Here is a 25585-nt window from a genome sequence, read left to right as displayed (position 1 = left end):
ATGTACAATAACATAAACAAAGACAATAGAGGTAACAACAGGCGGTCTTATCTAACTTACATTACCTTTTTTCCTTAAATTAATAACATCCTGAGCATAAACTTACATTACCTTACATTTTTCTAGAGATTCCTTAAATTAATAACATTCTGAGCGTATAGTTCCTAACACTAGTGGTCACTGATTGTACTTACTCCGTTGGCTCAGCGACCCAAAATGAGACTTGGCCTCCGACACAAGACAGCGCCAATTTTCTCGGTAGTCGGTCCTAAGCGACCTCTCGCCAATTGTTGACTCGAAGTTCACGCAGAATGCAGATCCGCCTCCACCATGTCGCCCCAGCGATACCTGGGCTATAACCACGAAAATCTAAGTTCGCAAATTGCGGGGATTTTTCTCTGTCACTCTAATTACGCCTCGGTTGGAGTAAAAGAGAATGATCCCCGCAATTTGCGAATTTCGGTTTTCGCGGTAGCCGCTCTGGGACGTCCAATAGGACGTCCTACTACTAAGCGGCCCAGGTACGCTCTTTTCACGTTCCGATCTTCATCCATTCTCTCAAGATGGTCCAACCAACGGAGTCTGTGAGCTTTAGACTCCCCCGTGATGTTAGGGTCACTGTTCAGCCACTAGATCACTAGGTTATAATTCAAATTTCTTCAAATAAATATAAAGTAAATTTGTATAAGTCACAGCACACCACAATGTTATTTATTATCTAACTTGACACTAAGCTAGACGAAGCACTAAAGTTGAGTATCACTAACGCCCGAGTGGTCGCCTGATGAGCGCGCGTCTGAAACAAATTGTACACAATTTAATTAAGTATTTAATTGTATTATTTATCATCACAGAACATCAATCTGTCAGCTGCAGAGAAAAGGTACCAACCCTGCATACAAACCTCTATGCAGGGGTGTTACCTTTGACCTGAACTATAGTTCGTTTCTTTAGCATTAGAAATAAGGTAAACAATCTTGATGTGTCTTTTAATTGAAATCACATTTTAAAAATAAATTACGGCAAATGTAACAATTATGAATCTAATACGATCATTTATATTCTTCTGCTTTCATAAATAATAGTTTTTGATTGTTAAAAAGCGTTTTTCAATTAAAAGAGATGTCAAGATCGCTTACCTTCTTGCAAGTTCTTTCTAATGCTAAAAAAACGAACTTTAAGTATGTAAATTTCCGATGAGTTCGAAAATACCATACGATTTCGTAATTCAAAGGAAGATTTTGTAGAACATACGGTGAAATTACGCTTATTATGTTGTACAGAATAGAGTACCCTGTCTATTCAGCAATTTATACATCAATACATATAATATCGAATATGACGAGAAAAAAAAATAGACAACAAATAAATCGGCCCTTAAAACCCGATATGAGTTTTTATATTGCAACATTCAATAATATTCATGTGAAAATGGACACACCGCAAAATATTGTAGGTAATCCAACAATTACGCGAATGTTTTAAAATTCCAATATTGTGAAGCTGAAGAGCAAAGGACGGACGGACGTTATTGTATTCAGAGTGGCGAATTTCAACATTCAATTTAAATAAAAATGAAACGGTGTTGATTTATTTATTGAACTGTAACAATTTTATTGTAGAATGCTTTTATATTAATTTGTTTGGCAGTCTTTTTGTAGATTTCATTTAGATAGAAAGCTAAAGGTACCATTTGGATTCAGACCAGCGTTACTGCTTAATTATTGCGGCGCGACATTGCTGTCGATATTAGCATTTACTGCTGCAAATGGAAACTGACAATGTAAACTGAATAGGTACTTGAGGTGACGAGAGGGGTAGAGAGGTTATTAAATTAAACACATGCGCTCTATCTAATGGTCCGTTTACTACTGACTAATAATATCAACAATCTGTCTCCCTATACTATACCACATTACAGGGGTAGTTGGCAAAGAAAAATGTTTGACAATAACATTTTTCTTTGACGTTACGTACAATTACAATTAAGTACAATTAAGACCTTAAATGCTAGGTACAAAAAGTTTAGTTCTATTTTTGTGAACCGTTTCATGTTTGTTACATTTTTGTATGATGACATTAGGTTCCTTATCTTCTAAAACAACGTAAGGGCCGTCGTACAAACAGTCAAGTTTTCCACCGGTTTCGTTACGCACTAACACTTTATCACCACACTTGTATGTCACTGGATTAAGTTTTTTGTCGTATGCGCTTTTACGGTCCATTTTCACTTTTAACAGGTTTTCGCGCGCATCTTTGTGCGCCACTTGTAAACGGTACTTTAATTCTAAACTATAATTATCAACATTATACAATGGTTCTACAAAATTACTTAATCTACTTGGAATTTCACATGGTTTTCCGAACACTAGTTCGTATGGGGCATATTTGGTTGCTGTGTGAACTGTATTGTTGTAACAAAAACACCAAAAGGGAAGCCAATGACTCCATGTCTCAGGATGTTGGTCGCATTGTATACGTAAAAATGAACCTAAATTTTTATGTGAATTTTCTAATGCTCCTATTGTTTCGTGATGGTATGCTGTGGAATTTAATTTCTCAATTTCTAGTAATTTACATACTTCTGTCATGGTCGATGAAATAAATTCTGAACCCCTATCTGTTGTTATGCATTTTGGAATTCCAAACCTTAAAATAAAATTATTAACTAATGCTCTAGCTACTGTTTTAGTCTCCTTATTAGCTAATGGATACGCTTCCACGAATTTACTTAACTCACATTGTAATGTAAGTATATAATTATTACCGCTATCGTCCCTATCGACAGGACCAACTATATCTAAAAATATTTTTTCTAAGGCATAAGTTGCGGTGGTCGTCACCACCATAGGCTCTTTTGTGTGCCTTGAATGTTTCATTTTTTGACATTTTTCACATGTTCGAACAAACTCTGTCACGTCTTTATCGATTCCTGGCCAGTAAAATTTCCGTTTAATATTATTTGTCATTCTTCGCACCCCAGCATGGCCGCTGGTAGGCAGAAGATGATAGTCATTTAGTATATGTTTAATATCTCTTTCACTCTCAACTCTCGTAACTCCTCTCAACACTAAAATCTTGGGCCCTTCATATTTATTTGTACATTGTATTTCATTTAACAATTGTTTCATAAATTCTTCATTTTCACTTCTTTTAATTATCATACATATTTTGTCGACATTAATTGTTTTACTAAATTTACTCAATTTTTCCACAAATACGGCTCGCGTGAATTGTGTTGAATAACTGAGATTTACATATAATATTTTTTTATTATTCGTAAATGCAAAACACTCCCATTCTGCATCTATCTCTCTTTTATTTCGTAGCTGGTTAATTTTATACTCATCTGACTGACTAATAATATCAACAATCTGTCTCCCTATACTATACCACATACTAGTTGGTACCAGACACAAAAAAAAACGTTCGATTCGGTTCATGTGACTCTTAAAGCGTAAGCAACCCACCAGTAAGTCCATTACTTGCAAGAATCACTGGTAACTGCTGTGTACCTATCACAGAACATAGCGTCAGTTAGAACAGTCCTTAGCTGTTTTCTCACAAGCGCCCGCTGCGTGACCACTGTGTCAAAAAAAAATTGTACATGTAAGTAAATTACCGGCAAGAACTACTGGTAACTGCTGAGTATCACAGAACACGGCATCATGTAGAACAGCCCTTACTTCTCTCACTAGCGGCCCCGCAGCGTAACACACCACGTGTTCACTGCGTTACCACTCTGTCACATTTTTTTAATACATGTAAGTCAATTACCTGCAAGAACTACTGGTAACTGCTGAGTATCACAGAACACGGCGTCGGGTAGAACAGCTCTTAGCTGATCTCTCACTAGAGGACGCGCGTCGCACCACACAACGAGTCCACTGCGTGACCACTCGGTCACTAACATCTTCATACTCTGGAAAATTATGGATTCAATAAGTTCCAATATACATACATATTTATCACAAACTATCGCAATGATTTTGCACCGTCTGTTTTTATTTTCAAACCTTAGTCAGTAATTCACTAACTAGTCAATAATTAAGCACAATAAGTAAGTAGGTATATCAAAGTTAACTTCAGTGTTTGTGTTATTTAGTTATTTTGATGAAAGAACTAAACACACTGAAGCCATAAGTAATTTAATTCAATAACTAATTATGTGTTGGTATTGAAACCTATTTCATGCGGTCGTGCGTTCGGCTGACAGGCGCTGAAATTAATTAGTTTTTCTATGATTATTAATACGACATAATGTAACTTCTTATTTAAATTGTACTGAGATACCCATCATTTCTTATAAATAAGGAACCAGTAGATATGTCTTTAATTACATAACTATATACCGGGTGTGGCCTGTAATATGAGCAAAAAATTAAACTGTAGGCTGTACTCCTCATACTGACCAACATTTGTCCAGCGACTTTTAAAAATAACTTGTGGTTTGATTTTTAATACACTTTAAAGTTTATTCTAAGACGCAATGTATTGCGAATTCTGTTATGTTTAAGGCGTGACAAGCAACGTCAATCACAATGATATGGCGTGGCGATGGCGTCCAATGAAGATAATATTTTTATTTTGTATGAAAAATAGGGAGTCTAAATACTTCATAATTTTTAAAACTTGTTGAACAAAGGTGTCACCGTTTGAGGAGTACAATTTATGTTTTAATTATTTGCTCATGTTACAGGCCACACCCGGTATATATAATACACTACACATTGTAAACAATAATAATATGTATACCTACGGAATACCAATCTAATGGAGCAGGCATTTTAACCGAGTTTGCGGTGTGTGCGTCAACATAGCAGCATCGGGATTTGACGTAGCGGTTAGCGTTGCGGTAAAGTGCATTGCATGTTCAATTATAACCTCAAATACCCAGTTATTTTACAAGGCGGCAAAGTTGTTTAAATCCTCGTGGTAATTTTGGTACCCGAACAAACGAACGACTCTAAAACTAAACCACAAGCGTAGCGAGCTTAGAAAAGTGGAATCTGAATGTTGCGAGGGTTTCAAGGCAAGAGGGTTATACAAATTTTGTTACTCTATTTTTTTTTTCACCACTTCAATGCGTGGAAAGTACTAACTGTAAACTTAAACTTTATCAATTGAAAGTTTAATACATTAACTAATCTACTAAAATATTGTTCATGTTTGTAACATTATTAATGATTTTAGGAGGCTAATTAATATAAATCTAATAATAATTAATAGAAATATTACCTAAAAGCAATCTCATAATATATATGCAAACATTACAAACCTGTAAAAATGTATAGTCTAATCTATACAAACAGTCGCAATGTATCACAAGTACACTCGACCTCCGGCCAGCAATATCTCTTCCTGTCGCATTACTGGCACCGCCATTGCACTGGCTCCCAACTCCGTTTGATAAAACACTGTCATTAGCTCCAGGTACCATAGTTAGTTGCTTTAATGTCGCTTTATTATCATTTTTCAGCGAGGAGAGCTTTAATCTCACTTTTTCCGCACCAGCAAAATGGAGATTGCCCACTGGGTGGATAGAATAATGTGGTGGGAGATTTTCTTCCTGAAATATAAATAATGTAGTTCATAATATGCACATATTTTCAACCAAAAGGGTACTTATCGTCGGTTGTCAATAAGGCGCTATTTCTATGAAGCTTCAATTTGAAATAAACCTTATCGACAACCGACAGTGTGGCACTTTTTACTTGACACACTGATCTCTACACCGAGCATGAGGCATGCTTAGGGGACGAGCAACGAGACAAGGGATTTGGCAATCAAGTCCTGTCGACAAACCGAGAATGTAAATAAAATAAGTATTATCAATAGATGAGAATGTTTGATTAATCGCGAAATCAGGTTTTCAACAAAAATACTGAAAAACGTCGCTATGTTTAAAAAAATGCTCTATAGGTCTACGTATATTCCCATAAGTTTCTGAAAACTTATAGTTTTCATAAACCCTTTAACGGGCGAGATTAAAAATTAGGTATACGATTAATACCCATCGCATCTTTAAATTGCTAAAAATTTTGCATGAGATAAAAATACAAAGAGATTATGTTAGAGGATGTGTGTTGTGTATTTTAAGTATACACAAATGAGCACCCTATTTAATGGTGTATACTATTTAAGTGTTCTCTATAGAGGGTTAAGGTTACTAAATTAATAAGTACCTCAATATATTTCACGTCGAGAGGTGGTCGGGAGTTGTAGTACAAGAGTAAAATCACGTCGATGCCCACGCCGCAGATCAGACCGATCTCTATACCGAGCGCAAGGCAGCACACAAATGTACCCAGCAATGGTATTATATCTAGTCCTGTTGACAAATGGAAGATGTAAGTTTCTGAATGAGAAAACCTGAAAAGGTAAATTCTCAGTGAAACCTGATTCTTATATGCAATAAAAACATTGAACTTTGAAAAAAAAAGAACAAAATTGTCTTAACTCTTGTATAAGTGACCATAACTTGTTGATTTGTTCCCAAATATACAGGTGAGGCGCCCGATTAAAACAGAAGCCAATTGAATAAATTTGGCAAAAAATCTCCTGGGGCGCGTAGCCAACGTGCCAATCGTTAACGCTCTGTCATATCGTAGTCATCTATCTCTATCACTTTTCAACACTAGTACGACAGTGACAGTTGTGTATCGTTCGCTATGGAGCGTTAACGATTGCACGTTGGCTACGCATCCTGTAAATATATTGTCGATATCGTAGTCAGTCAGATATTGCAATATAGTACTGATATTTATTAGAAACAGCGTCGAAACTCAGGTTTTGAGATTGACAGTGGTTTGTTTGTTTCGGGGTTTTAATGTTTAGTTAGGACAGTCCTTGTTATCATCGACGTTCATCGCGGTAGTCTCAGAGTTGACCTCTTTATTTGGGATAAGAATAATACAATTTGCTTTTAGTCCCGTAAACAAAAAGTTTTGTTTAAAACTCAATAAGTCAGTTGAATCGGTGTGGACAGTTTGTTATTTTTGTAGAAAAGAATAAAGTGCTCACGATTACAAATACGGATATTTAACGTGATTAATGAATGAAAAATAAAGTAGGTACCTACGTTGCGTAGCCTAAACAATCCTTTGTTCTGTTCCACCCGATATATCCCGCCCAGAATGAGGAGATTTTTAAACCGAATTTCATACAAATATACAAAAAAAAATACCCTATTATGATCAATACTCACGGCTAGACTTCCACAGTTTCTTAATGATGTCGATGTCGACCATGTGTAGCACGGCACACACGATCACGGCAGACAGGGCCGCTCGAGGAATGAAGTAGAAGTACGGGGTTAGTAGTGCCAGAGTCAATAACACTATTATTCCTGAAAAAAAGAAACTATTTAGTTGTGACTATAGACCGACCGCTTAAATGAGTCCTTGCCTGCGCGGTACGGGGCGTCGGGGACGACTAAGGGCGGCGGGGAAGGTGCGGGCGCCGTACGCTCACTTCTATGTCTGGCGGGCAACGGCGGTGTTTACGTTATTCCTCGAGTTATAAGAAAGTCTATCAGCAAGAAAAAATAAATAAAATGTTTTTAATTCCCCGTTTAAATTGAGCGTTACTACTTACCCCTGTTACATTAGGCCCCACGCTCCCCTAAGTAGCTAATAAATTTTAAATGTACAGTCAAGGAATTTAAATTCCGACCCAATTCGTACTTTGTCACAGTGACAATCAATATGAAAGCCGCTAGAGACCTCATACGGTTGTCACTGTGACAAAGTACGAAATGGGTCGGAATTTAAATTCCTTGACTGTACCACTAATAACATTTTAAAAAGCTCTAGATATTCTAAACACCATATTTGTTTTATCTTCTTGTAATAAACGTAACGCAGAACAAATAAATTCTTTGAATGTCTGAACACTTTAAAACCACATGGGGCGCCGGACGTAAAGTATGATGCGGTATTTATGATTTATGAAATTCCAACTTCACTTCGTCCCGTCGAGTTTTACGCAAATATATGAACTACGTTTTGGCTTCTGTTTTTTAAACCGTTACATGTTTAAAAAAAACAATCTTACACAGATCGGTCTAGCCTCAAACCTCAAATATAGATAAATACAATGACATAGATATCTAGGGACTGGCTTTACGGGCAATAATAATGAGGCATGACAGAGGCCAGTACAGTGGTGTGAAACTGCTACAACGCGATTGGTTAATGAGTTCGCATCACGCGCGCGATTGGTTGACGAGATCTCATTACGCGCGCTATTGGTCGCAACTAGTTGCGTTAGACTGCACAATTGGTAGGAATTTGTGAGTAACACCGCTGAACTAGTACCTTTTTTTTAATATGTAATAGTCAGCAAACGAGCAGACGAGCCGCCTGATGGGAAGCGATCATCGTCGGCCATGGACATAAGCAACACCACAGGAGCCACTTAAGCGTTGCCGACCCTTGAGAACCCTAAATACCCGCTTCTTGAAGAATCCCATGTCGTAGCGCAAAGGAAAGACCTCAGGAGGCAAGTCATTCCACATTCTGCACGTTCTGGGAAGAAACGAGCGAGATGCCCGCTTATTCTTGGTGTGGTGTGGTATTTTTACCCCATTAGCCTGTCCTTAGATATTATACGTCAATGGATGAATACATGCCTACTTAGATACCTACAGAACGTCCATAACTCAGGAACTCACTTTACTTTATTGAAGTTGGTGCAAAGTTAAGTAAGACGGACCTCATTGTATTTTAAGTTTGGGCCGGTACCTCAGAATAAATAATAGTACCAGGTACAGACAGAAGATACACTCTCTAACAAAACGCGTCTGTTACGATTAGGACAGATATGACCGCTAGGTGGCACAAGGTTATGGTTAGCCACCAAAATAGGTGTGGGACGGATGTACTTGTAGCTACTTTTTGCGTCGCGACGCAATCGCGGAGTGAGCCACGCCTGCCGGCACACGTGCAACTGATGTGCCGGAGGAAACATTCCAAAATTGCGAAATTTTCCACACAGGAAAGTTTCAGTAACTTCTCAAATTTTTGTATGGGAATTGAAAGCTTCGAAACATAAAATTTACTTTTCTTATATTTCTGTGAAATTTTCAAGAAATTTCCGAGAAGTTTTCCAACTTTTTGGAGTCCATCTGTATCTGACCTTTATTTAAATACAGAACTGTATTTTTGGTATGTGTTCCATAAATTATAAAATCTCATATTAGCGTGTTTACGATGTCTCGCGTACAATTTAAATACAACAATATCCAAAGCTTTTATTCATCCAATTTATCATTGTAAATAAATTAAGTACAAATTGATCACTGAAATTCGCATCTGGATTCAGCAAATTTATTGTTAACAAGTTTAACATTTACAAATTGGTGCAGCGAGAATCCAATGCAAAGGTTATCTGTGCTGCAATTTGTTCAACAGCATCCGAATTTTGAACGAGCAAAATGCGACGGTCTTCTTATATGAAGTTTATTTTGCAAAATGTCTATATTAAGGTACCTATATGTAAACTTAAGTCATAATAATTATAGTAACCGGTTGTTTCTAACCATCTTAAAACTAAACATATTCCCTAAAATGGTTACAATTATAAGTTACAAAAAAGTCATAATATACGTCATGGTGTTTCTGGGTCACTCAAATTACTTGTAATTTTTTATTACATCCTTACGGTATTATATTTGACTTTCATGGAGCGTCCACCAAGATATGTTTACACCATTTTGATCGCCTGGTCCATGTATTTTATGTGTTTATTTTTACTCACCCTAAACCGGCGAGCGTGTATGAGGAATGTTGTGAAAGTGAAGGAAGCGAAAGAGGTATGTCAGGATCGTAGCAAGTGGAAATCCGTGGTCTCTGCCTACCCCTCCGGGAAATAAGCGTGATTATATGTATGTTGTATGTATGTTTGTATGTTTTACGTACCGGTAACGAATCCAGCGGCGGGGGTGCGTACGCCCGAAGCGTCGCTCACGGCACTTCGAGTGAAGGAACCGTTAACGGGGAAAGAGCGGAAGAAAGCTCCCACCACATTGCAAACGCCGAGAGCTATGATCTCTTGTGTTGCGTCCAGCGTTTTGCCGTTTGCTGAAATTATTCGAGTAAGATTAGTTTGTATCTCGGCCATTAAAACTTAGACTTGAGAGAATAGATAAATTTAATATTTAGGCGTCCGTGCCTTCGCTTGAACAACATTATGAGATAACACCCTTGTAACTCAGCCCCTCAGCCCTAATCAAGCGAATTCATCAACTAGTAGCGCCATCTATCGCACCACTCAAATAATAATGTCGCCCGGTTGCACTATTAGCGCTCGGCTGCTTTTTCTTCAGTACCATATAAGCCGGTATTTTCGGAATGAGATGTTAATTTTCAAACATTTTATGTGATTCACGATACACGCAATAAATACTATCATTTCCGGCTTGCAGTTGGGTGAAAAGACTCCATCATATCATAATACCTAATTTAATATTCATAATCCGACCTAAATTACCACTTACTTTAAGATAAAAGCTGTACTTAGATACATTATTTAATATAAACATGAAAAACACCAGTAAAATATATACTGATGAATAATTCCCTCTGTAGGTAATATTTTTACGACCATCAAGGTAAAATACTAGACAAATTCAAAGGCTAAGTGCTCTGCTCTGAGCCTGTGGGACTTGTTGGCAAAGTTAAATCTATGCTACATCTGAGGGCCTACCGCGAACCACGTTCGACGTGTTGCCTCCCTGTCACACTTACGTACGAATTTACAAGTGCGACAGAGAGGCAACACGTCGGACGTAGTTCGCGGTAGGCCCTCTGTTCCGAAGTAAAATATATAAATAGAGCTACATTGTATGAAAATTGACAAGAACTTGCAAAATGTAAGTAGGTAGGTAGGTATACTAAGTATATTTTTAAATCGTAGTAGAAATTTCTTGTTTTTAGCAATTTGACAGAGTTAAGCCTGATATCGAACTAATAAAATTGTGACACCCAGGGGCCCATTTCTTGAAAGGTATAGTCGGACCGTAAAAAGTCTGCAGCGATTTTGATAGCCCACGCATTGCAAGTGTCATTTTAAACGTCAAACTTGTATGAAATAATGACGTATAAATAACACTTACACTGCGTGGACTCTACAAACTGTCAAATCGTATGGGTTACCATGACAACACGCTAATAATATTAGACTAATATCCCTAAAGGAAATCCCTATCACTAAAGGAAAGCTCACATTTTATTTAGAAACTAATATGTAATATTAGAAACTTTATCCCATAGCTCAGTACTAGTCCATCGCTTTCACCCAATAACCTAGTTCATTTTAGATTCCATCAACTCTCAATAGTCCTTACACCCGCGGGTGCTGCCTCTGCGTGCGTCCCATGACACGGACAAGGACCCCTATGCGACAAGCGATGTGTGACGTAGCGCGTTGCTCTCCCGATGATGTGGGAAAAATCATAAGTTCTCGAATAGGTTACGTACAATGTCAAATTTTGATATTAACAATCCACAGTCAAGGTGACAAGCAAACCAAACCGAACCACCCTTAGTTTAGAGTGGAGTTTTGGTTGTACCAAATGATATTATCCACCGTTGATGGAATCAACACTCAGTATGCAATAAAATCAACTGTTGATTTGACGTGGATGCGAAATCTGACAGGTGTACATGTCGAATTTGGCCCAGGGGCAGCATCCGCTCGGTGTACCCCTTACATTTCATTAAAGTATCTTGGCTTCGGCTCGGCGCATGCCTCCCAAAAGTCCAGGCCGCGTAGCCAACATGGCAAACGCTTACGCTCCGTAGCGATCGAAACGCAACTGTCACTGTCGCACTAATACGGCAGAGTGATAGAGAGACACAAAGCGTTTCGTTGTCGAAGCGATAGCGATTGTAACCTTGGCTAGGCCGGCTGAATACTTATGTTCCGTGATGGGAAAGACATAGAAACTTACAAAATGCCTTAGCGATGGCAACGTTAGAGATGATCCCCACTAGAGGGACGACCAGCAGTCCAGAGCCGAGCTGCGCCAGCATGCCACCCGCGGTAATAGTGACGTTCCCGACCGTCGTGTGGAACGGGGGCGCTTGTGGTGTTGGCAGGCCTGGCGTTATTTTACCTGAAACATTTATATGCTTAAATTAAATTTAACTTGTCTGTTGTGTATTTTCTTTCTTTCTTTCTAAATATATAAAGTTGCCGCAAACCTATGTGGCAAGTCAAGTCTTAAATCATCGGAGCGAGAATCGCAACATGAGTGCAGGTACAATTACGCATAAAAGGTACCTCACTTTTGTTGCCCAACTCGGTACTTACTTGGCTGTGGCAAGTATAATTTCAAACGAAGAATGAGCAAAGTACAGTCAAGGAATTTAAATTCCGACCCATTTCGTACTTTGTCACAGTGACAATCAATATGAAAGCCGCTAGAGACCTCATACTGTGACAAAGTACGAAATGGGTCGGAATTTAAATTCCTTGACTGTACCAACTGGGAAACTTGTTCAAGTAGTTAAACTAAATAATTAGAAGTACGAAAACTCGTATGCAAGTTTCGTTACATTCCGTTATATTTGGCTGTTGAATTAATTGCACCTTAGTAGTCCGCAATGTAACTAAATTCGCATGCTAGTTCTTACACTGTCTACTTGAACCTCAAAACCGAGCACAACTTAAATAAAAATAACTAAAATTCTTTAACTTATTTATTGCCGTGACTATCCTAGTGTAAGATTGAATTAAAAATATTAAAATCGGAGTAATTAAAACCAAAATATTCCTTTGCTAATCTGCGTAAAAAATAACGTGCTAGTCAATCAGTGCTAACCTGTTATATTAATTAATTAATTATGTAAAAAATACGCAAGTAAGTATAACAGGTTAGCACTGATTGACATGCAATTAATTATGTAAAAAACACGCAAGTAAGTATAACAGGTTAGCACTGATTGACATGCAATTAATTATGTAAAAAATACGCAAGTAAGTATAACAGGTTAGCACTGATTGACATGCAATTAATTATGTAAAAAATACGCAAGTAAGTATAACAGGTTAGCACTGATTGACTAGCACGTTATCTTTTACGCAGATTAGCAAAGTAATATTTTGGTTTTAATTAATATGGATTTCCGCACAGTAACGCCTGATTCTATTCACTATTTAAAATCGTAGTCTTGAGTGTCAGATATCGACTTATTTTAGTCAATGCTACGTCTACGTAGGTAAAACACAGCGATGCTTTCAGACCCCTGCAGTAGTGTCGGAGCAGTAGTGCAGCTGCAGTCGAAAATGGAATGTTACCTTTACTGTAATCATGGCACCAAAATTGTGGTGTCTGATTTTAATTAACAGCTGCTCCACTTTATTTACTCGTATACTTGATAGCTTTTGAATTATTCACTATTATTAATAATAGCCTTTTAACTACCGTCATTTTATACCCGATAATTTAATATAGGTAAATGTTATGTTGATTTAAATATTATTTATAGAAAGACTTAAATTTAAAAAGGTCAAAGCAAAAATAGGCAATGCTAAAAGCAGATTTTTCGCACGTCTAAAATTCAATAACGAAACTCAATAACAGAACACTATTTCCATAAAACTGGTTACCTTCTGCATTCAGATCGGAAAGCAGCAAACTACCATTTTACATATCGAAAAATGGAATGAAATTTAAAACTTCACAGATATTCATGAGTGATGCCAATCTCTGAGACGTGGACGTCAGTGCTTGCGAGAACACATAATTTTGACGATTTGTTTTTATAGTTATTTACGGTATTACGATACAATATAAGTGCAAAAAATATTAACGAGGAATTATAATACACGACCGAAGGGAGTGTTTTAAATCGACACTAGTTGCGAATTACCTATTCTTTTAAAAAGATAAAATCGTACGGTTTACAGTACCTACATAATATGGCCCTTAAAATTTTCGACGTATAGTTCGTTTTTTTTAGCATTAGAAAGAACTTCGCAGAAGTAAGCTTGTGGTTCCAAATCCGGCACTTTTAGCGGTAATAATTTAAAGTAAATTATATGTATTGACCATGCTACATTAGATAATTCAATAATTATTAACAATTAAAGAGTCTGATAAAAACTGTGTGCTTGCTTCTGTGGAGTTCTTTCTAATGCTAAAAAAAACGAACTATAGTTACGTCATGTTTATTATAGCACCGGTGTCGTAATGTATAGCACCAGAGGTAAGTATTGTAAAAGAACTTATGTAATTCAAACTTTAAGAAAAATGGTTATTAAGGTGCTATAAATTTTTAAGACGCTATAAATCAAGCCATTAATGGAATGCAGCGGTATCGAAAACAAAAACGCAAAGGATTAAGAACGTGATTTAAATTTACCGTTTTATTGATCGTGTCCGTAACATTTTTATTTGCTAATTGTAATAAATAAATCACTCAGTAGGTACCTATTATGAAATGCAATGTTGGTCAGACAGGAGGTCAGACGCCCACTACTTACCGGGTACCCAAAAATGACAATTTGTGCCTGATATTTTAAGAAGTTAAGAAACAAACGATTTGCTAGATTTGTTATTTATGATTTTCTACGTTTAAAGGTCATTTGCCACTTCCGACCTCTAGCGGTAAAAATCGAAAAGGTAGTTAGATTTTATTAAAACTGCCTACCTGTCAATATCAACGGGTCACCAACATCCAGATAAACGAAGAAGGCGACAGCGGCAGCCAGGATGACCACCACCGCGTTTCTCGACACACCGGCGAACCACAAGCTCTTCTGAACGAAAACCACCCCTTTTTGACTTTTTTCACTGTCTCTTAAACCGATTCGAATATCCTTTAGGGCCTGAAAATCAGAACATTGTCTAATAAAAAAAAAACAAGTGCGAGGACTCGCCCACGGAGAGTTCCGTACTTTTTAGTATTTGTTGGTATAGCGGCAACAGAAATACATCATCTGTGAAAATTTCAACTGTTTAGCTATCACGGTTCATGAGATGCAGCCTGGTGATAGACAGACGGACGAACAGACAGACAGACGGACATTGGGGTCTTAGTAATACGGTCCCGTTTTTAACCTTTGGGTACGGAACCGTACGAAGCGCGCAACATGTGAAAGAAAAGACATAAGTAGAATTAATACGTTCCTACTTAGTAGTTTAGCTAGTTTCCGCTCTCAAATATAAAATTAAGTTAAACTCCAAGAGGCCACACCAATGCAAACAAAGGATGGAACTCACTAATTGAGAGTACGCTTTGTAAAATCCAGCAATTACCCCGTCAAGTGGCACTCTCGAGTGTAAACCGTGCATATTTGCAGAAACCAACATTTGCTAATCTCATACAGAAGTGCATAATTATTTTCCATCGTATTTTCACGGAAGCGTATGAACGTGTCTTGCTATTTCAGACAGTCTCGGTACAAAAAGTACTGAGGTTGACTGAAATAGCATGATTAATACTCGTACAAAACGTGTCCGACACAGTCAGACAGTGACAGACCAACAGACTGTCTCCTGCATAACAATATGGCGAAGCAGCTCTCTGCTATGCTCTGATCAGTACCGTCTTTACCGTAAGGGCACACGCGGCACGTGCCCAGGGCCCCATCCTCGGGGGGCCCCGACTGACACACAGTTACAGTATATTTGAATTACCCATAATAAATAGAAGATCATAGTAGAAATATGTTTGTTGAATTCGCTTTCTTTATTTTACGATAGGGCCCCAAATTCTTAGGTGCCTAAGAGCCCCTGCATGTTAAAGGCCCTGATCGCGATAGTAGAAAATTGAGGCTCAACATTTGAGGATTTTGGTTCGATAGGTAACCTACCTTCATACCTAACAGCACGATACAGCACGCTAAACTAAGCAGTGTATCTGACAATCTCGTGTCTCCTATATGACGGTATAGTTCCTTCCATGTAGCTATAAATGTCTCGGCACTGAACTTGAGGCCTAATAAGCCCTTGACTTGCGATGAGGCGATGGTTACTGCGGCTGCGGATGTGAAGCCAGACACGACTGGCAGCGAGACGAACTCTACGAGGAAACCTAGAAGGAAAAAATCTAAATCATGTCAACGTTTTATAAGTGGGATAGATTTACAGACTTCTGTAAATCATTGTTACGACAGATAGAATTAAACTCTATACATATACACCTATTGTATTAATAACCTTTATACTTAACGCTAAGTAGATAAAAAGATCAAGTATAAGGTACTTTTTAAATGCATACATTTTGCTATATTTCAAAACTGCTGCAAGAAGAAATTTTCTGGAATTGTTTCAGTTGAAGAACATTATTATTAAATATTAAGTACATGAAATCTTTAGTTTGTGTTAAATTTAATAAATGAATACGGAGAACGGAGTAATAAGTACGACTTTCACAGAAAATGAGATTTCATTATTGAAGAAGGCAGCCAGAGTAGTGACCTTTACAATATCAATATGCAAATAATTACATCGCTTGAAAAAGATTAACTTGGTAGTGACAGCTTGTAATATGAAGGCTATTTCATTGTGACATCAAAATTATAGGTATCTAAATGATGTCAGTCGTGCGTGCATTTCGCTCGTACATATATTCGCGCGAGTAATTACCTAAGTACTCTTAGGCCCACTTGCGGTTTATCTGCGGACACGTGCCCGTGATCCCGGACACGCACTCGCTTTTAGCAATGCGTATTAATCTTATTATCTTACCAAGTTCAATGTGTCAGCGACCAGCTGAACGAGCCCCGACGTCGGATACAAGAGCACGGCGAAGTCCGGACTCGTGCCGTTAGTGTAGGTGAACGTCAGTAGTGACAGCAGCGCCGTGGGGCCGATGTTTATCTGCGGACACGTGCCCGTGATCCCGGACACGCACTTGCTTTTAGCAATGCGTATAATCGTATTATCTTACCAAGCTGCAGCGTGCCGGCGACCAGCTGGACGAGCCCCGACGTCAGACACAAGAGCACGGCGAAGTCCGGACTCGTGCCGTTAGTGTAGGTGAACGTCAGTAGTGACAGCAGCGCCGTGGGGCCGATGTTTATCTGCGGGCACGTGCCCGTGATCCCGGACACGCACTTGCTTTTAGCAATGCGTATAATCGTATTATCTTACCAAGCTGCAGCGTGCCGGCGACCAGCTGAACGAGCCCCGACGTCGGATACAAGAGCACGGCGAAGTCCGGACTCGTGCCGTTAGTGTAGGTGAATGTCAGTAGTGACAGCAGCGCCGTGGGCCCGATGTTTATCTGAGGGCACGTGCCCGTGATCCCGGACACGCACTCGCTTTTAGCAATGCGTATTAATCTTATTATCTTACCAAGTTCAATGTGCCGGCGACCAGCTGGACGAGCCCCGACGTCGGATACAAGAGCACGGCGAAGTCCGGACTCGTGCCGTTAGTGTAGGTGAACGTCAGTAGTGACAGCAGCGCCGTGGGCCCGATGTTTATCTGAGGGCACGTGCCCGTTAAATGATCACGGACACGCACTTGCTTTTAGCAATGCGTATAATCGTGTTATCTTACCTAGTTGCAACGTGCCGGCGACCAGCTGGACGAGCCCCGACGTCAGACACAAGAGCACGGCGAAGTCCGGACTTGTGCCGTTAGTGTAGGTGAACGTCAGAAGTGACAGCAGCGCCGTGGGCCCGATGTTTATCTGAGGGCACGTGCCCGTGATCCCATACACGAATCCGCCGATCAGTGATGCGTATAAACCGTACTAAAATAGAAAAAAAAACAATTATAGCCGATCGAACGAGTTTGTCAGTAGGAAAAGGCATGAAATATAAATTTTCTATGCGACGTTAACCCTTCGCGCTTACATTTATTTAATTTGCCGAATTTTTCTACTGACGGAAATTACTTGCAAGAGTATTATTATTGTTCATTATCATCCATCGTCCAACCTGGTAAAGGTCGCGGGAGTCCGCTGGATGCGGGTGGCGCAACCGATCATTGTAGCACTCTTTGAGGGAGGCCTATGTTCAGCAGTGAACGTCCTATGGCTGATATGATGATGATGATTATCCATCGTAACATGGCATAATTATAATGATTGCGATTTTTATCAGACTCTTATTGAAAATCTTGTTTTGGATGCGTCAAAGGGTCAGGAGTGTTGCAATAATTATTAGTTAAATATTTACTTCACACCTTTTGGGAGTTACTGCAATTACTAAGTACCTAAGTATAAAGGGGCCCACAGATTACCAGTTCGCCGGACGAAATCAGCCTGTCAGTTAAACGCAAAAGGTGACAGTTCCGAACAACTGACAGGCTGATATCGTCAGGCGAACTGATAATTTGTGGACCCCTTAAGGGCTGAAGTTAGCTTCAATGTCAAAAAAAAAAATCTTCACGATTGCTTGATTTCGAACAAATATCATAAAGCAATCTGGCAATATTAAAATCAATTCCATTATCCTTGTTTCCATTTTCCTTATAAAAACGTAACCCTTATTATCATTTGCAGCGTTAGATATTTCAGCATTATTTTTTTAACATCCATTCTGATTTTACATTACATTTATTAACGTTCTTTTGACATTGCTATGCGGAAAAACAGGCGCAATATAAAATTAAAATGGGTGGAAAGGGAAAATAAGACAATTAACGGGGTTCCTAGTCTTACCCTCGTGACATTTCGTGTTATTATTGTAAAAAAGATACCGTCAAATATAAATATTACGTATTATTTTGTCGATTTTGGGCCCGATTCGAATTTTAAAATATACATCTATTAGATATCTTTTAGACATCACCAAGATACGATAGCGATATGTTAAGGATCTAACCTGTCAAATTTGACATTTGCGCGATTCTGGAGATACTCTTGAACGATTTCCACAGGAAAAGACTTAGAGATCCAATTCACATCTAATAGGTATCTTACTCTATCTAGCGTAAAAGTGACATTGGTTGCCCGAATTGCGCTGCAAAAGAGAACTAGTTGATATCTAAACTATAACGTATCTATAATGGATCTAGTACGTGTCGTCTCTTGTGAATATCTTAAGTTCGAATACGGCAGTTTGTTTATCTTAGTTATATGAACGTTGAAGTGAACGTGACTTCTAATGGGTCAATCAAATTAAATGGAACATTGTTAAAGCAGTAGTGTAACTGCTATACTTTTTGACCACTACATTTATAGTAATTGGCCACTCCTAAAAAAACAGAACGAAACAAGCCAATTGAAGCCTTATTCTTAAGAGCATTTAGCACTTGACCGATTAAGTGCGAGATTACGGAGTTACATTAGTAGGGAGGTAAATTGATTTGCTCACATTAGTTAACCTTTATATCCGTCCCGGTCACACTTGCGGATAATTTATGCATTTTTAACACGTAAATCAAGCAAGGCGAATCGTATTGTAAAATTAAATTTTAATGGCTTTCTTCATTTTATACACATCTATGTCACACTGTGAGATTCTAAGGTATATTCGACGGATAGATAATTTCGGATACTTAGGTGAAATAATTTTCATAGTCCGTTGACGTTTTATTCAAATCAATTCATTTATTTAGTTGAAGTAACATGACTAACAGGTAACTATTACACATAAAATGGGTTGCAGGAAACATGTATCTCATAGCAGTGCTGTTAAATCAGTTTTCAAAATATATTTCATGTGTTTACGATGGTTGAAGTTATTTCAAAATATTTCATATTATTTAATTTCATTTGAAAGTGACATTTAATATTGATAGTGGAAAATAATAATATTTCATGAGCATGACATCCAGTAAACTTAAAACTTCATTACAACAGTACTCGTATTGTAATGTTATATTTTGAACATTTTATGATACACGTTCAAGATTCACACGACAACGATTTAAAACAATGTTGTCATCGAGATAGATATACTGGATATCAACAAACCATATCCATATCAACCAACCACTTTCTCATACTCTTTATAGTAAATCCTGTTTAGCAAAAATGTGTCAACCCACAATTCTTTTTCAATAAAATATCACTTTTAGCGTCAATTTTTTGACTTGACATCTTATTGCAAAATGGATGTGGGTTGACACATTATTGCTTATCAGCATCCAGTTTACCTATGGTTTTAATCTAGCGAGCGGCGCGTAGGCTATGATGTGTCATTCTATGGAACTTGCTAACTACGTAAACAAAAGTCACTAGTAAATTCGTCATTAAGAGACAATTTCAATATGGCGATTTGTTTAAATAGTTAGCAAGTTCCATGGAATGACATTTTAGACTGTGGTACGAATGTGGTATGGTATGTGGTATGGTAATACCCGCTATCAGGTCCCCAACGCCTGTCCCAAGGTCATAACTCTTCGACCAATGGAATATTGTTGTAGTTCACCTGTGGTTCTAATCCAGCGAGCGACGCGTATGCTACAGACTGAGGTATGAGCGTCAGAGCCACAGTGATCTCAGCTGTCAGATCACCGACACCCGTCACGAGGTCATAACTCTTCGACCAATGGAATATTGTTGTAGTTCACCTGTGGTTCTAATCCAGCGAGCGACGCGTATGCTAAAGACAGGCATGAGCGTCAGAGCCACAGTGATCCCAGCTATCAGATCACCGACACCCGTCACGAGGTCATAACTCTTCGACCAATGGAATATTGTTGTATTTCACCTGTGGTTCTAATCTAGCGAGTGACGCGTATGCTATAGACTGAGGTATGAGCATCAGAGCCACAGTGATCCCAGCTATCAGATCACCGACACCCGTCACGAAGTCATAACTCTTCGACCAATGGAATATTGTTGTAGTTCACCTGTGATTCTAATCCAGCGAGCGACGCGTATGCTAAAGACTGAAGTATGAGCGTCAGAGCCACAGTGATCTCAGCTGTCAGATCACCGACGCCCGTCCCGAAGTCATACCTACTCGTAACTCTTCGACCATTGCAATATTGTTATAGCTTACCTGTGGTTCTAATCCAGCGAGCGACGCATAGGCTATAGACTGAGGTATGAGTGTCAGAGCCACAGTGATCCCAGCTATCAGATCCCCGACGCCTGTCCCGAGGTCATAACTTTTCGACCATTGGAGTATTGGAAAAATGCCGCTGAGCATCCGCTTCGGGTCTGGCAGCTTCATATTGCCTAAAAAAAAGATTATTTCAAATAAGTTTAGTATTTGCAGTGATTGAGGTTGGAGCTGAAAAGAAAATGTAGGTAAACAGCAATTGTTCAGTCAGCACCAATAAATAGCACTCTCTAATAGTAGGTAATAATAATTAAGGTGACATTTCAATGGCAACTAAAACTGCACTAACTCTTGCGACATTTCTGCTGCGTCGGTAATATCGCCGCTGTAACTGGTAATTGCCTAGATAAAATGAGTTACGGATTGAACGTCACTCATTCGAACTGATTCCATAAGATTTAACGTAAAAAAGCTGACAAGAAGAGGGCAGCACCAGTCATGCACCTAGCGAATAAATGAAACAATTTTCCCCTCATAAACCACCAAAATATTTCCAAAATTACCTACTAAAGTCATGTTAATTTGTTCAACTTAAATAGGCTACTTAGTGGTTACTTACTAAGTAAGTAAGTACTTACTTACTTATTAGTAACATGTTTATCTGTAACTATTAAGTATTTTCTTCGCTAGAACAGTTGTTTAAGTTGCTGTGGTGAATGAGATTAGTTAGGAGTTGTGTTCTGAGTAAAGTCGTTAAGTGCCTAACTAATATAGGAATTGTTACTAGCTTCTTTCAACTTAGTTTTTGTACATATAGCCTGAGTTTGTTTATGATTACTACAGTTCATTTTATTGTAACAACGGTTATTAAAGGGTTATTATAGGGTTTATCGACATCGAAATATAGTAAGTTATCTTCATGCCAAATTTCATCCATTAAACCGGGGTATGGTGATCATAACATTCATAACTTCATTGCACAGAAGCAAAACTTATTTCAAATCTGTGTATTTAAAAAACTACTGTGATTTTGTCATATCTGATAAGCAAACGAGCAGACGAGCCGCCTGATGGGAAGCGGTCATCGTCGCCCATGGACATAAGCAACATCACAGGAGCCACTTAAGCATTACCGACCCTTGAGAAAACTAAATACCCGCTTCTTAAAGAATCCCATGTCGTAGCGCAAAGGAAATACCTCAGAGGGCAAGTCAGAGTGTGTACTGTCTCTTCCGAAAATCGTTTTTTACATATTGATATTTTTGCCATTCGCAATTTTTACCATTTTACTTTTTCTCAATCGCATCCTTTTCCGAAATCATATTTAACCATTCGCATATTTTCCCATTATTTTAATTTTCCAATAGCTTAATTTTCTAATAGCTTTTCTAACCATTCGCATAATTTCCCACTTTATTTTATTTGTTTACAATCACGGAATAGATAGGTGCGACGACGAGCGAAGCGAGGAGGAGTGTGTTAGGTGAACTGCGAGCAAAACCGACTAATTATATTGTACGATATAGATTTACAAAAAGAAGTTATATTTTAGTTAGTCTCTCGAATATTATAATAAGAATACAAATATCCAAATCATGCGAATGGTTAGAAAACCTATTAGGAAAATATGGTACTGGAAATTAATGGGAAAATATGCGAATGGTTAGAAATGCTTCCGGAAAAGGATGCTATGGAGAAAAAGTAAAATGGTAGAAATTGCGAATGGCAAAAATATAAATATGGAAAAAACGATTTTCGGAAGAGACAGTACATACTCTACAGAGCGTCGACGATTGGCACGTTAACTACGCGCCCAGGAAACGTACCATCATGTCTACTTACTGAAGTACAAATCGCCGCTGACATCATCGTCATATTACAATAGCGGAGATAATTAGACACGTTAAAGATCGCACAGAGTTGCCTTTGCAAACATGCCTTTAAACATAATTAGGTTTTCAATCCTATTATTTTATGATGTCTACATAAAACACGCATAACCTTTAATATACAAAAAATAAAATAGTTTTCGGCTACTTAGGGTTGTCAAAATTCAAGCCATTATCTTATTCTGTGGTCGACTGGTAGTGCACGCAAAGTCATGTTGTGTCAACCCCACAGATCATAATATACATATACCCCTGCCGTACCTATCCACGTCAATGAAAGATAATCATTAATGATGAAATGATAATGATGAGATGATGGTTGAGTGGTAGAGAATGCCATTTGGCATTAAGTCCGCCATTTGTACATTTTTGTATATACTTTGTGCAATAAAGTTTAAATAAATAAATAAATAATCGCATCTATAATATGTAATTCATAAATGTTTCACGATGATATTTAATACTACTTTAAAACAAAAATTAGTAGGAAATCAAAAACGTCTGCGAACGTAGCTTACATTCGATTTAAAAGTGGAAAAATTACTGTCTTGGATGTGACTGAGACTGAGACTTGAATCCAGAGGGACTACCGCCAAAACCGAAATTCGCAAATTGCGGGGATCTTTCTCTTTTACTCCAATGAAGGCGTAATTAGAAAGACAGAGAAAAATGCCCGCAATTTGCCAACTTCGATTTTCGCGGTTATAGCCCAGAGGCGATACAAGCGGGATAAGTAGGTACCTACTTTATAAACTGATGTTGTCAACAAACATTCTTTTTAGGGTTCCGTACCCAAAGGGTAAAACGGGACCCTATTACTAAGACTCTGCTGTCCGTCCGTCCGTCCGTTCGTCCGTTCGTCCGTTCGTCCGTTCGTCCGTTCGTCCGTTCGTCCGTTCGTCCGTCCGTATATCCGTCTGTCTGTCACCAGGCTGTATCTCACGAACCGTGATAGCTAGACAGTTGAAATTTTCATAGATGATGTATTTCTGTTGCCGCTATAACAACAAATACTAAAAACAGAATAAAATAAAGATTTAAGTGGTGCTCCCATACAACTAACGCGATTTTTGACCGAAGCTTAGCAACGTCGGGCGGGGTCAGTACTTGGATGGGTGACCGTTTTTTTTTGCCTTTTTTGCATTATGGTACGGAACCCTTCGTGCGCGAGTCCGACTCGCACTTGCCCGGTTTTTTATCACCTTCGATAAAATACACTCGCACAAGTGCACAAAACTCGAGAATAACCTCTCGTTTTCCTTTTTATTAAAAAAAAACTATACGGCCTTGTCTTTCCATCTCGCTGTTTTAAGCGGTAAGACAAAAAATATAATAAAAACTTGAAACAACTCCGTTTCAATTGAAGTTTTTATTTATGCTCAAACTGGTTTGCGGCCACTAAAATATTTACGTTTATTAAATGATTACAAAACGTGCAAAAAATCAAGGGAAGTGTTTAGTTTTCCGGTACTATGTAATTTATATCGTCTGGGCCGGGTCTGAGGGGCTACCGCGAAAACCCAAATTCGCAAATTGCGGGGATCTTTCTCTTTTACTCCAACGAAGGCGTAATTAGAGTGACAGAGAAAAATCCCCGCAATTTGCGAGCTTCGATTTTCGCGGTTATAGCCCTGGTGCGGCCTAATGGAGCCAAAGAAATATTAAAGCTAGCGCTTTAATACATATTTGCGCTTTATTGATTTTGTTTTAACATAAACGTAAATTTACCACTAAGTTAATATATTTAAACATGTCAGTAATATTATTATAGCAGGTGACTGTATACGTACAATTTTTAACCTGAAGAAGTCGCGTGGGCAGAAACTAATAGAAGACATATATTTAGGTGCTTTCCTCTACTTAAAATAAATTATTTCTCAACGTACACGAAACAAAACACCAGATAATTATTATAAAAACATAGATCCCTAGCAGTTATATTTAACCACAATTTCTATTTAATAAATCGGATTGAAAAGTAAAAAGTAGGTGAGTTGACCGTGACGTCACTATACACGTTTTCATATAAATTCCATATAAGAAAATCGTTTTGACAGTTCTGAAAAAGAAGCTGATTTGACTAGTAGGAAATTAGCCAATTATTGTGTGTTACTTCATAAAAAAATGTTGAATAAGATCTTTATTATTATTATTGGGAGCCTATAATGTCCCACTGCTGGGCAAAGGCCTCCCCCCTCTTTTTCCAGTTTATAAGATCTATGTTTAATTTTATTGTTTACCGGATATCATAATAAATACGATGGCGGATGGCATTGCATGAGATATAAAGAGCGATTACAATAGCCGGCACTGAACGGACATTAGTGGACAATGGTTGACATTGATCAGCTGATGTAGCGGAGATCCTGCGCATAGTGATGCGAATAAAACTTACTTAAGCCCTTATAAGCCAGAGGTAATATATTTCCCACCTGATTTTGAACTTTATTTCAAAGTGTTAGGGTTGCATTTTGCATAATTCCTGAGACACTTATGCCTTATAAACTAAAGGGTCGCTACATAACAAATTTTCCTTCCCGTCCGGTACGTACGATTCAGCATTCTGTGTGGCCGTGGTGTGTACATGGCCGGCCCACAAATATTAAGGCAAAGATATCGAATTTAGGGAATGCAATAACCGACCAAACTTTATAACCGGTTTCGGTTACGGTTATGCCCGAAATATAACCGATTATCGGTTATAATCGGTTACGGTTATTTTCGACAAAAAATTATAAAATAACAATGAAGTCATTAAAACATTACGAAAATGAAGGTAC

At 38.3% G+C, this 25585-nt stretch overlaps 1 protein-coding gene across 1 annotated transcript; it reads right to left on the bottom strand.

Moving 5' to 3' along the window:
* Positions 1-649: 649 nt before the first annotated feature.
* On the bottom strand, positions 650-21092 carry LOC134667152 (sodium-independent sulfate anion transporter-like). The gene is made up of 11 exons (XM_063524456.1): positions 20914-21092; positions 17516-17711; positions 15823-16043; positions 14658-14835; positions 11954-12118; positions 9921-10082; positions 7208-7348; positions 6186-6331; positions 5279-5569; positions 3778-3922; positions 650-796 (listed from the first exon to the last, which is right to left on the bottom strand). The coding sequence occupies exons 1-11, from the start codon at positions 21085-21087 to the stop codon at positions 747-749; spliced, it is 1869 nt and encodes a 622-aa protein (XP_063380526.1). The 5' UTR covers positions 21088-21092; the 3' UTR covers positions 650-746.
* Positions 21093-25585: the final 4493 nt, after the last annotated feature.

This window comes from Cydia fagiglandana, chromosome 9, assembly GCF_963556715.1.
Source record: "Cydia fagiglandana chromosome 9, ilCydFagi1.1, whole genome shotgun sequence".
Lineage (NCBI taxonomy): Eukaryota > Metazoa > Arthropoda > Insecta > Lepidoptera > Tortricidae > Cydia > Cydia fagiglandana.
The sequence above is the reverse complement of the archived record's forward strand: the minus strand, read 5'-3'. Positions and strand labels throughout refer to the sequence as shown.